The 14,312-nt window shown below is 41.1% G+C and overlaps 1 protein-coding gene across 1 annotated transcript in view; it reads left to right on the top strand.

Moving 5' to 3' along the window:
- Nucleotides 1-13,766, top strand: part of BRSK2 (BR serine/threonine kinase 2) — a 612,383-nt gene extending 598,617 nt beyond the window's left edge. The window contains exon 19 of the mRNA XM_054972235.1: nucleotides 13,591-13,766. Coding sequence (XP_054828210.1) covers nucleotides 13,591-13,766 — 176 coding nt within the window. The remainder of the gene's footprint in view (nucleotides 1-13,590) is intronic.
- Nucleotides 13,767-14,312: the final 546 nt, after the last annotated feature.

Genomic DNA, 14,312 nt, shown 5'->3' with positions numbered 1-14,312 from the left:
AAAAAGAACCTTCATGTTTCCCACATTTCCAACATTTATCTGGCATCTGACTGTTTCCCTTAGCTAACTTTTTTGGTGTAAGATACCATCTATAAATCATTTTATACACATTTTCTCTTATCGTGGTACATGTTGATATCTTTATGGTATCCTTCCACAATTTCTCCCAAGCTTCCATCAATATATCCTTATTGCAATTTATTGCCCATTTTACCATTTGAACCTTAACTATCTCATCTTCTGTAAACCATTTCAACAAAATTTTATACACTTTAGATATCAATTTTCCCCCCCTTGAAGTAAACACTGTTCCAGCTCTGAATTTTCTGCCCTAAAACCTGCTTTCCTCCAATCAGAATCATACAGATCTTTTATCTGCATGTATTGAAACCAACCATATTGAAATGGCAATTCTTCATTGTTTTTAATACTATATAAATTCTGGTCCACTCTAAGAATATTCTGATATGTCGTCCACTCCTCTCCTTCCTATTCAGTCCTTGGATTGACAACCTCCGCTGGTACAATCCACATTGGTGTTTTTTCATTCAAATATCTCTTATATTTAGCCCATACAGCAAATAGACTTTGCCTCACAAAATGATGCAAAAACATCATATCAGCCTTAGTCTTTTCATACCATAGATATGCATGCCATCCAAAGGTTTTATTGTACCCTTCCAATGTCAATAGTTTATGGTTTTCCAACAGCATCCAATCCCTCACCCAAACCAAGCATATGGCTTCATAATATAATTTCAGATTTGGTAGCTGTAGTCCACCTCTCTCCTTTGCATCATATAACACCATCTTGACTCTAGGCTTTTTCCCTGCCCACACAAATGTTAACATTTTCCTTTGCCATTTTTCAAATTGCTTATTGTCTTTCACTACTGGAATTGTCTGCATTAAAAACATTATCCTTGGTAGGACATTCATCTTAATTGCAGCAATATGACCCAACCATGACAAATTTAACCTATTCCAAACCATCATGTCTTTATCTATTTGCTGCCATAACTTTTCATAATTATTCTTGAATAATTTTTTTTTGCAGTCAACTCAATACCTAGGTACCTTGTTTTATGAACCACTTCACAATCCGTTATCTTCATTAACTCTTGCTGTTGTTGTTTAGACATATTCTTACAAAGCAGTTTAGATTTCTTTCTATTTATATAGAATCCTGCCAACATAATGGCTGATGGATCTTTATTCTTATTTCTAACTGATGAAGTAAGATTTAGCTTACAAAAACATAACCTGGAAGATTTTGTTGGTCTCTAAGTTGCTTCTGGACTCGAATTCTATATTAAGAGCATATGCATAATTTTCTATTAGAATTTCTCAAATGTTTCCCATTTCCTTTATAAAAATACTTTTTTGTTTATATATATTTCTATATGAAGAGTTCTATGACCATGCTCCTTGCTTCTTCCTGCTTCTGTGCTTCCCTTGTCCTTTAATCTTGCTGAATAAATTGCTCAGCCACATAATTAGACAATATATAAATATTCTATTGTCCTTCCCAGCAGCATCTGTACCATTTTTAGTGTTCTTTTTCATGCTTTCTTTTTATTGATTCTATTTGGTATATGAAGGCATGGGGCCCAAAGCCACATGAGAATCCAAACTATGACAAGTGGAATAAGTTTAGGAATAAATCTTACATTTCTCTTCTTTCTCTGGGATTTTGTACATAAAGCTTTGAGTCTTTCTCATGCTGTCTATATTAATTTCTAATCCTTGATAAGGCAAAAGAGAATAATTGTCATTCCATGCAATAGAAGATTTAACTTTACATTTAATTGAAACCACATGTGTGAAAATATCTTAAATGTTGGGTTGGGGGAAATCTTAAACCAGTAGCAGAGGACAAAACTGAGGGTCTGCACTTGATAGTTCAGTTTTCTGCTTCCCAAATCTCTATCATATAATCCAAGATTTAGATATACATGTGTGCCAACATTATAAAGCTGGTATATTTATTGATTTATGCTATTTACAGGCCACCTTTCTTGCTAAGGCTCAAGGTGGATCTATATGATCAATGGCTGGGACATTCAATAAATAATACACAGGATATGGATTGCAGAATTTTTTTAAAAAAGAAATCTGATAGAGAGCTGAAACCATGCTGAAACAAAATATAAACAATTAAACATGACATATTACATTATGCTCCAGTAGGAGCATACTTACAGCAACAGACATTGCATAGTAGTATAGTCTACAGTCCCTATCCCTTTACTAAAGCATGTCTTTGAACCATTTACTCACAGCAAGGCCCCAGTTACTTATGTAAAACAAGGCCTTCTTGAATAATTTGGTTTGCATAGTTTGCTAAATGGCAGGAGAGAGGGAGCTTTTCTGGCCTCTTCAGGTGGGCCATTCCTTAAAGTGCAGGCAACAATAGAGAATATGTGTGTGCAGGCAGCTGTTGATTTTGCCCATTTGCAGGGTGGCACTTGAAGAAGTCCCTGTTCAGATGAGCGAAGTTGCTGTGGCAGAACACAGGGAGAGAGGTGGTCCCGTAAGTATGAGGGACCAAAGGCATGAAGGGCTTCATATGTGGTAGCCAAAACCTTGAATTGAGCCTGGTAACTGATGGGTAGCCAATGGAGGGACTGCAGAATGGGAGTAATATGCATGTTCTACCTAGCATCTGATTCTTCAACCCCATATTGGATCCTTGCTAATACTATGTCTTTGTAAACTTGTATTCATTTACTTTATGACATGGTTTATGGAAATGTTCTTCACACTATGAAAATACCTGCCCTTGTCCTTGCCACTGATTGTACTAATCTCACACTATGTAATCCGCCTTGAGTCTCAGTGAGAAAGGCGGAATATACATACATACATACATACATACATACATACATACATACATACATACATACATACATACATACATACATACATACATACATACATACATACATACATACATACATACATACATACATAAATGAGCTGCGGTATTCTATACCAACTAGAGTCTCTGAATTGTCTTTGAGGGAAGACCTATGTAGAGTGCATTATAGTAGTCAAGTCTCAATGTTACAATGGGTAGATGCAGGTAGCCAGATCACCCATGTCAGGAGGCCATATATCAAGCTATACGAAGTCTGAAGAAGGCATTTTTTGCGGATGCATTACCTTGCTTCTCCAGCAGCAGAACTGAATCCAGCATAACTCCTAGTCTCTTAACCGAGCCTGCAAGGGTCAGTTGAACCCTATGGAAAGTGGGAAGCACAATGTCCTTCAGGATCTCTGTGTTTCCAACTAGCATCTTTTCCATCTTGTCTGGATTCAGTTTCAATTTGTTTGCTTTCAGCCACTTGATCACAGCTACCAGGCAGTGACTCTAAGGGATTTGGATAGAGAGATATAGAGCTGGGTGTCATCCACATATTGATGACATTCAATTCCGTAGCTATGAATGATTTCTCCTGAAGATTTTACATAGAAATAACATGAGGGATAAGATTGAACCCCGTGGAACCATACAAGATAATTGACTGAGAGAAAGTGTCTTGAGTTAGTAACAGATTTATTACAAAATCAAAAAGAGTCCAGTAGCAGACATCAAAGTCTAATTTAGGTGATCTTTACATGATTTTAGCAACCAAGATGGGCAAGGATCCAGTGCACATGTAGTAGCTTTAACAGATACCAGGATCGTGTCAATATCCATTACTGTAACTGGGTCAAAATGGTCCATAATATGGCCAAACAGTGTATTAAGAATTTCTTCCACCTTGTCTATGTTACAACTGGCATCCAGCGTGCATTTGTGCTATTTTGTCAGCAAAAAAACCCTTTGCTAAAGTATCCCAGCTAACTGACTGTTCCTGAGCCAGTAAAGGTTCAGATTTAGGAGTCAGAAGATGTCCAGATACGTTAAACAACTGGGATGGTTGTGAGCCAGCTGCAGAGAAATAAAGTTTCTTTGCTGTTATCACTGCCTCTTCATCGTTCTTCCAATGAGCACTAAAGTATGCTGTATGAGATTCAGCACAACATTTCTGTAAGTGTCTTTCTAGACATCTTCCAGCCCTCTTTACATCACCCAATTCTGCGGTAAACAAGAGGCTGATTTCACCCCAAGGGCGGTAGAGGTAAATGAGGAGCAATCTTTTTTTTTCCTTTTATATTTTCTCTGTTAATCCTCTGAAAATTGTATTAGAAGTTACTCGATAGAATGCAATTAGTTAACTTTATTTGGTAATCCTTAAAGCATATAAATATCCTTTCACTCACAAATACCTTCTTTAAAAATATTTTTATTGATAATACTTATTCTCTTTATAATGTGTCCGGCCGGGCCAGACTCAGCCCCACCACCGCCCAGGCCAACCCCCCACCGGGAGCCACCGACCCCCCCCCCGGCCCCAACTCCCGCAGCGGGCCTACCTGGCCGGGAGGGCCCAACGGAATGCCCGCAGCCACTGGGCCGCTTGGCCGCACCGCCGCAGACCCGGGACGCCTCGGCGCAGGGGGAATCCCCACCCACCGATCAGCTGGCGAGCGCACCACCACGGCCGCTGCGGAGGGGCCAGGTGCAGACTGAGGAAGTGCCGCCAGTGGCCCCCGAGAACCCGCCAGCCCGCCCGCGGGCCCCCTTGGGGGAGATGCCACCGCGGCCGGGCTCACCAGTGGGCCGCAAGGCTGCCATACCACCGGGCCGGAGGAGGCCTCACCCGGCAACCGGAGGGCGGGCTCTGCCAAAGTCAGGGGAGGCTGGGAGACAGGAAGCTGAGGGAGGGCTCAGGAGCTGTGGAGAGCCGCCAGATTGGCAGGCAGGGGAGACAGGCAGGACAGCCGACGGGTTGCCCCTATCGGGGGAGATGGAGGGGGAAGATGGAGAGAGGAGGAACCAAGGGACAGGTGAAGGGAGTTGGCACAGGTGGTGGGGATGGTGGGGAGGAAAGGATAAAAGGGGCCTTCCCAAGGATGCCGGGGAGGAGCAGGCTGAGGCAACTGGTGAAGGCTAGAGAGAGAGAGAGAGTGAAACCAGAGCCCAGCAGGGTAGGCAGCAGGCCTGGGTGACTTAACCCCCGCCCTACCCACATCTGAGGCTGAGGGAAGGCCCCTAGGAGGGTGTCCAACATGGCAGAAGGGGGCGCCAGCGCAGCGTGCTAGGGAGGGGCGTACAAAATGATTAAATAGAATTTGCACAATGTAAAATACAACTAACAAATTACAAAATTCCAAACTTTCAATATTCCCAGTTTCAAAATCACAACATTCCAAAAATTTCAAATTGTCAAACTTTCATAATTACAAAATTTCTGAGAGAGGGTTGATAACTAGTACATAACTGTGAAAAAGTTTGCAAAGTGATGAAATACAGAAATTTACAAATATTTTAAACATATTCTAAAACCTGAAATAACTTTAGACCTGGATGAGAACTATTACTTTCTAGATACTCAAAAAACAGAAACCACTTCTCCATAAAATGTGTATTATATGGAAAATGCTCTGCCTGATAAATCCTTTCAGCCAATTCTTCAGAGATAAAATGATCCCAAATTTTTGTGAGCCAATTTTCAATCGTCGGGACTTGCTTAAACTTCTATAAGGTCACAATGGCACTCTTTGCAGCAACCAATAGGGTTACTATAAGGTCCCTACTTGTCAAAGGAATGTGGACCGGGTTTGTTTCCCACTGATTAAGGAAAGTGATTTCTGGTGACAATGGAATGGAATAGCCTGTCATTATCTGGATGTCTTTAAGAACTTTCTTCCAAAATTCCTCTAAGAATTGGCATTTCCACCAACAGTGAGAGAAATTTCCTTCCTCACCACATCCCTTCCAGCATTGGGGCGAGACCAATGATGAGAACTTTTTAGGGGTCAAATACCACCTGTTGACTATCTTATATGTCTGTAATTTAGTTACCACTGTTTAAGAATTAAATATTTTTGAGGACCATATCTGCTTCCAGTTTTCTGTTGTTTGAGCTATTTTACAATCTTGAAACCATTTAGCTTGATATTTTAGTGTTGTGACCTTTTGGTTAGAGAGTAGAATAATGAGGAGTAATCTTGGCAATGGCTTCAAAGAGCTTCACATTCCAAACTCCCACTGCAGCCTCAACAGAGAATGTTTGGAATTCTAAAATCCCTCAGAGCATTTTGGAGTCCAGAGGAATCCATGAGCCTCTGTGGGTGGACCATTTTAATGCCCCCCTTTTGTGATGTGTCAGGGCCATATTCACCCTGCTTTCAATAGATAATGGTCAGACCATTGTTCAAAATGAATCTCCAATCCCAAAAGAAGACCTTCCCTCAAAGGCACAGTACAAAAAATTAAGTTTGAGAAGTGACCTATTTCATGTGTTGGTCCTGTCATGATCTGAGAAAGGCCCAGGGCAACCAAAGAAGCTATAAAATCTTGGACCAACCCTGACAAGGAGCATTCGTCATGGATGTTCCTGGTAAATTTCTTTATTTAAACTATAAGCTATACACCATAACATAATAAACAATAAACATAGAGAATAAGAAAAAACACACAATTCTAAACATGACACACTAACAATACATATATCTATATAATTAAAAGGGAAAGGGAAAAGAAAACAAACAAACAAAACCTAGATTACACTACAGGTTGAGTTCTGATTTTCTCCGCAACAAGTATATATCATTTCTAGAGTCACACTTATTCTAGGTTAGTCACAAAACCCCTCTTTTTTCTATGGTTTATGTTTCTTAATCCATAAATGCAGATGTCATCAAATCCTTGTTATCCATTTCATGCAAAAAGTCTATTAACCGTTTCCATTCAGTCAAGAAGTTAACTAATGTCCTTTCTCTAATCAATGCAGTAAGTTTTGCCATTGACACAAACTCCAAAACTTCTGTCAACCATTCCTCCACTGTAGGCAATGTTGTAGTTTTCCACTTTTGTACATAAAGTACTCTTGCCACTGCAATAAAGTATAAAAAACAGTGTTCTAAAGCTTTTTTTCCAACTGGCTGTCTGTTATTCCCAACAGAAAAGTCTCTGGTTTCAGCTGAAGTTTAATCTTCAAAATCTTCTGAATCGATGACTGTATCCGCAACCAAAAACTCTTTGCTTTCTTACATGTCCACCACATATGGAAAAATGTCCCTTCTTGTTTGGCACATTTCCAACATACTTTTGACGCCCCCTTATACATTCTAGCCAATTTTTCAGGAGTCATTTACCAACGATACATCATTTTGTAAAAATTTTCTTTAATACTGGAGCTTAATGTAAACTCCAGCCCTCTTGTTCACATATTTTCCCATTGCTCCATTAATATATCGTGTCCACAATTTTTCACCCATTTAATCATACATTCTTTTACTTGCTCTTCTTCCGTCTCAAACCTCAACAAAAGTTTACACATTTTAGAAATAACATGTTTATCATTTGTACAAAGGGCTATTTCAAATTCAGTTTTAGATTTCTCAAAGTCATAATGACACTTGTCTAATTTGAATCTCTCCAGAATTTGTATATATGGAAACCACTGACAGGCGTGCCCTTCTGCTGCTAAGTCCTCTCTTGATTTAATTTTAACTTGGTCCTGAGCAAATTCCAATAAATCCTGATAAGTTAGCCATTTAGATGGACTAACCATTTCCCTTCTAAAATGGGCTTCTTGTGATGACAGCCAGAGAGGTATTTTCGAACAAAACCTAAGTTTGTATTTACTCCATACTCTCAGGATTGCACGCCTTACATAATGATTATTAAACTCTGCATTGACTTTAACTTTGTCATACCATAGATACCCATGCCACCCAAATTTTAGATCATGCCCTTCCAGGTCCAGTAATGGTCTATTTTTTAACAGTATCCATTCCTTCATCCAAACCAAACAGATAGCTGCAAAATATAATCTCAAATCTGAGCGGCCCAAGCCTCCTCTTTCTTTTGCATCCTGTAGAACCTTAAATTTAACCCTTGGCTTTTTGCCTTGCCATATAAATCTCGATATATCCTTCTGCCACTGCTTAAGTGGTGCCTCTGTTGACAATACAGGAATTGTCTGAAATAGGAATAACATTCTAGGTAAACATTCATTTTAATTGTAGCTATTCTTCCCAACAGCAATAATTGAATTTTATCCCATCTTAGCATATCCCTTTTAATTTCTTTCCAAGTCTTAATATAATTATTTTGGAATAACATAAAGTTCATATTTGACAAAGTCATACCCGAGTCATGCCTTTTTCTCAACTTTAAACCCTGTTTTGCTCTCAACTTTCATTTGATCTTGTATTTTCATATTTTTTGTTAAGACTTTGGTTTTCTACTTATTAACCTTAAAATCGGCCACTACACCAAATTCTTTCAACTTTGTCATTAGAGTTTCAATTCCGTTCAAAGGGTCCTCCAAAATCAACACCAAATCATCTGCAAAGGCTCTCAGTTTGTAGTTCTCCTCTTTTACCCTAACACCTCGAGTTCATCATGGATATTGAAGTCACCCAGAATATAGGTGTCTCCAGCTCCACGTCTGTGATCACTTCTGCCAACAGGGTGCTTACTGGGGGACTAGGCAGCCTATAAACAAGCAGAATACTTAATCTATTCTTAGATTTCCTATGTAAGTCAGTGCCAGCTATTGTTTGTAATGGGAGTCTGCAGAAGTTGAAGAACTCATGGAGGATAATAGCAATCCTTCCTCTAGCCACTTGTGCAAGGTTGGTGGAGGACTGCATAACCAGGCAGAGTTAATTGGAACAAGCACATCGTATCATTTTATTCCAACCACATCTCTGTCATGCAAGCCAGATAAATTCCCTCTTCTTACAACATAATGGTAAGGAGTGCAGTTTTGTGCACTCTGGCATTGCTTAGCACTAGAAGTGGGGGAAATAGAGGGCTCTGCACTCTCAACTCTCAGGATGCTATGGAGATTAGATAGGCAGTGGGAATCCTAGCCTGATACTAGCCATCCAGTGTTTTTATATTCATATAATTTGGAAACCAAAAGAATTTGTTCTGTACTTCATTTCATAGGTTAGATGGTCAGATAGTTCATTCATACTGCTCTTTGGAGATGGTAGATGCTACAGCATTAGAAGAACCATTAGGACTCCATTAGTATGGTCCTTTTTCTAGATATAAACAGTTGTCAGTGGACTTGCTAACTGATGGAAAAATATAGGCCATAGTTAGACAGTGGAGTCATCATGGCCAGATATGCATGTGAACATAGAATTCTCTCTGATAAAAAAGACAGAAAAGAGTTACCAAAGAGTAATGTTTTACTTTTCTGAATGCGGAACACTATGAACCATGTTTTATATACAGTGTTTTATGAATGGTGAATATTATTTATTTTGCTTTTATTGAGCCTTAGGGGTGTGCACCCCCCAACAATTCAGGAAAATGCTCTGGAATTACCTGAAACCTAAAGTAGCACACTGCTTAGGATTTGGGTAGTTAAATTGCGTCGGTATGCTCCGTAAAGATTTGGAGCATACCGAAGTGAGGGAGGAAGCTTTGCCCAAGCCCTACCACCCACCCCACTTACCAGGCTGGGAGGCAGCTGGGAGTTGGGGCGATCAGCTGGGCAGCGGGAGGGCATGCTGCCATCACCACTGCTGCTGCCTCTGCTGGTGCTGCAGCCAGCTCAGAGGTGGAAAGGCCCAGAGCTGCCACCTCTGCTGGCACTGCAGCCCACTCAGAGGCAGAAAGGCCCAGAACCGCCACCTCCACCACCATGCTGTCATTTTCGCTGCTGCAGCAGGCAGCTGGGTGGCAGGGAAGGCCACAGCCACCATGTCGCCACTACCGCATCAGCCAGCGGGAAGGCCCAGGTAAGTGGGGTGGAACTTGGTGGGGTGGTGGGAAGGAACTTGGTGGGGTAAGTGAGCTCTGAAGCTTCCCGAAGTGACCCAAATTGCTTTGGGAAGCTTTGATATGAGATTTCTGAATCAGGGCCAGCATGCTGGCCTCAATTCAAAAATCCTGAATCTTTACAGATTGGGTCCAATTTGGGCATTTTTCCCAAATTGGAAACCCGAAGTGCACACCCCTATTGAGCCTTCTAGGAGCTATTGGGTAGTAGTGATATGTAATTTTGTTTAAGATCTTGGGTAAGAGAAAAGCTGAATTTTGTCAGACATATGGGTTGAGTTTTAGAAAAGCTAATTTTAATATGCTTGATGTTATGCTGGGTAGAATCCCATGGTCAGAAATACTCAAGGAGAAAAGAGTTCAGGATAGGTGGTAGTTTCTTGAAAGCAAGATATTGAAGGCACAATCATAAATAATTCTAATGAAAAGGAAAAATGGGAGGAACCTAAAGAAGCAAGGTGGCTCCATAAACAGCTTTCTAAAGACCTGAAATTAAAACAAGAAATATTTAAGTAATGGAAGGAGGGCAGTATAACCAAGGATGGATATAAAGAAATTGCCACTGCTTGTAGAGAGTGTGTTAGAAAGGCTAAAACTCAATATGAGCTTAAGCTAGCATGAGTTGCTAAACACAACAAAAAAGGGTTATTTGGCTATGTTCAGATCAAGAAAAATAATAAGGAAGTGATAGGCCCACTGTGCAGAGAAGAAAGTGAAATTTTAACAGGAGATAAAGAGAGGGCAGAACTGCTAAATCCCTACTTTGCCTTGGTCTTCTCTTGCTCAACCTTGCTAAAAGAGAACACGTGATGAAGGAAGGGAATTGCAGCCTAGGATAGGAATAGGGGTGGTGTATAAACATCTAGCATCTTTAAATGAAATCAAGTCCTCAAGACCAGATGAATTGCACCCAATTTTACTAAAGGAATTTGCTGATGTAATTGCAGACCCTCTATCTATCAACTTTGAGAATTCTTAGAAAACAGGTGAGATGCCAGAACATTGGAGGTAGGCAAAGATGGTATCCCATCTTCAAGAATGGGATAAAGGCAGATCCAGGTAATTACTGACCTATCAGTTTGACATCCATTCCTAGAAAAAATCATCATACAGTTAGTCCTTGAGCATTTAGAAAAGACAACTGTGATTACTAATAGCCAGCATGGATTTCTCAAGAACAAGTCATGAAAGACTAATCTTAGCTCCTTTTTTGAGAGAATTACTACTTTGGTGGATCAGGAGAATGCTGTGGACATAGTTTATCTTGATTTAAATAAGGCTTTTGATAAGGTCTCGCATGATATTCTTGTTGAAAAGTTGGTAAAATGTGGTTTGGATCCTACTAGTGTTAGGTGGATTTGTAACTGGTTGACAGATCGCACTCAAAGAGTGTTTGTAAATTATTCCTCATCCTTTTGGAGAGAAATAACAAATGGAGTGCCTCAGGGGTCTGTCCTACATCCTGCGTTGTTCAACATCTTTATAAGTGACTTGGATGAAGGACTAGGGAGTATATTCATTAAATTTACACAGCGGTTTTTTTCTGCGAAAAGAGGTGGGAGAACTCTCACTTGGGGCAACTCCCAGGAGGAAGTGGTAGGCCTGTTAAAACATGCACGCATGCACAGCACACACACACTCCTGGGACTGCACGATGACATCACTTCCAGGAAGTGACATTATCACACAGGCCATGGCTGCCCCAGGAGCGCTCCTGTGCTTCATGGGAGGGGGTCCAATTCAGCCCAGATAAGGCAAAATTCAGCCCAGAATGGGTCACTCCACCATGGGGGAGCACTCCCTCACCCAGCAGTGGCCAGATCTGGGCCATTTCAGGCCCAAATTGGGCCAAAACAGGGTGTAAATGGCCCAGATCAGCCTGGAACAGGCTGCTGCTGCATGGGAGAGCATTCCCTCAGCCGGCAGTGGGCCTGAATTGGGCCCAAAATGGCCAAAAGGGGTCCAAAATTTCCCAGATCGGGCCTCTGCCAGGCAGGGGAGTGTTCCCCCGTCTGGCAGAAACCTAATCCTACCTGTTTTAGGCCCAATATTGGCCACTTCGGGCCTGATCCCAGCCATTTTGGGCCCAAATTGGACCAAAAATGGCTGAAAGGGCCCCAAAATGGCCAGGATCAGGCTGCTGATGCCTGATCCTGTCCCTTTCGTCCCCATTCCTGGCAGTTTGGGGCCTGAAATGGACCCCTAAAGGCCAAAATGGTGCTGAAATGGCCCAGATTGGGGCCGAAACGGCCAGGATCAGGCCAGTGCTGGGCAGGGGAACACCCTCCCCCACCTGGCTCCGACCCAATACTGGCTGTTTCAGCCCCGATCTGGACCATTTTGGGCCCCCAAAAGGCCAAAATGGCACAGAAATGGCCTGGATCAGGGCCAAAACAGCCCAGATCAGGCCAGTGCCAGGCCGGGGAACCTTCCTCCACCCAGCCCCAGCCCAATCCTTGCTGTTTCAGCCCCGATCCGGGCCCAAACAGGCCCAAAATGGCCCAAAGAGGTCATTTTTTAAAAAACCATGTGACAACAGTCACGTGGCTATTTTAAAAAGGTACCAGAATGCCGTTCTGGGGCATTCCAGCTGCAAAAAAGCCCTGAATTTGCAGATGATACTAAATTAAGAGATGTGGCAAATACAGGAGAACAGAATCAAGATTCAGGATAATATTGACAGGCTGGAAAACTGGGCTAAAATTAACAAATTGAATTTCAAGAGAGATAAATGTAAATTCTGCACTTAAGTAGGAAACATTTCTGGCGTAATTATAGGAATGGAGAGACTTGTGTTGGCAGTAGTACATGTGAAAAGGATCTAGAGGTCTTCGTAGATTATATGCTGAACATGAGTCAGTACTGTGATGTGATAGCTAAAAAGGAAACTGATTTTAGGCAGTATCAACAAAAGTATAGGGTCCAGATCACGCAAAATGATAGTATTGCTTTACTCTGCTCATGTTCGACTTTACTTGGAGTACTGTGTTCAGTTTTCGGCACCACAGTTTAAGAAGGATGTCAACAAACTGGAATGTGTCCAGAGGAGGACAACGAATACGGTGATCTGGAGATCGTCCTCTGAGGAAAGGCTGAAAGAGTTGGGTATGATTAGCCTAGAAAGCTAACTGCAGAAAATAATTTAGGTTACAACCATATCAGCATATATGCTTAGAAATAAGGTTCATTAAGCTCAATGAGACTGACTAAGTAAATGTGCTTAGAATCAGAATGTTAAGGACTTTGTATTACTTTTGACTTCCTTCACTCAGGACAATTTCAGAAGAATTAAATATAAGTCTATGTCCAACCGTATTACAACATTCTTCAGCATGTCAGACTATTTAAAGACATGCAGTGCCCATTCTAGGCAAAATTCTGCTCTCATCTCTCCAGCACAAATTTCAGAGCCCCAACTGTGGCATTCTTGGCCCCAGGCTTTTCATATTCATAGGCAGTGCAGTTCTCCCATCTGATGCTCTTCCTCTTCTGCTCATTGTCTTCATCTTCCACATACACCCATGCACGTGGCTCTGGACCGCTCATCATGTTCTTCTTGTTTAAAACCCCATTGTTCATTTGTTTGTTTCTTCTCTCTTCTCTCTCTTCTCTCTCTCTCTCTCTTTCTCTTTCGCTTTCTTTGTTTTGTTTTTCTTTTTGTCTCCTCTGTTTTGTATACCCAGGCAGCCCATTGAGTAACTTCTTTGACGTAATTAAACAACTTTTTTCAGACGAGAAGAACGGGCAGGTGAGCCATCCCCCCGGCACGCCAACCAAGCATAGCGCAAACAGCAAGCGGAGCGATTCCGATGCTAATGACTATGGGTCTAGAGGAGACACTAAGTACCCTGCTGGCAAAGAGAAGGCAAAGATGGTCTCATCACTCGGCCTACAAGACCAACCTTAAATAAATGCATTTTTAAAAAAACAGAATAAATAATTAAAAGAAAAACACACACCAAAATCTCAAAATGAATGAGTATTCCTTAGAAAGCTAGTCTTTAAAATAAACGGATGTATATATATATATATATATATATTGCTACAACAGTACAAAACTGTCTATAGACAACTTTTGTAAGAAGGAATGACTGTGTGTGTGTGTATATATGTTTGTGTGTGTGTACATATGTGTGTGTGTGTGTGTGTACACACACACACACACTCATACAAACACGCACACACACATATATATTTATATGTTATATCTCTCTGAACAAAACACAAAAGCAATGAGAAAAAAAGGTAGCACAGATGACAAACCCAGGTCTACAGATCTTGGGTTGCTTTTTTCCACCTCCGGATTCTATTTTCGTTTTATTTTTCCCCTTTTGACTTTCTTTCTCCCCCTCTACCCCCATTATTTTCTTGTTCTGTTTTCTCTGTGTTTCTGACACCACCACTTGTTTCCACTCTGCTACCAGGAATTATCCCGAAAAGTTAACATGTCAGC

This window comes from Eublepharis macularius, chromosome 2 (genome assembly GCF_028583425.1).
Source record: "Eublepharis macularius isolate TG4126 chromosome 2, MPM_Emac_v1.0, whole genome shotgun sequence".
Taxonomy (NCBI): domain Eukaryota; kingdom Metazoa; phylum Chordata; class Lepidosauria; order Squamata; family Eublepharidae; genus Eublepharis; species Eublepharis macularius.
Note: the sequence above shows the minus strand (reverse complement) of the source record. Positions and strands in the feature narration are given on the sequence as shown.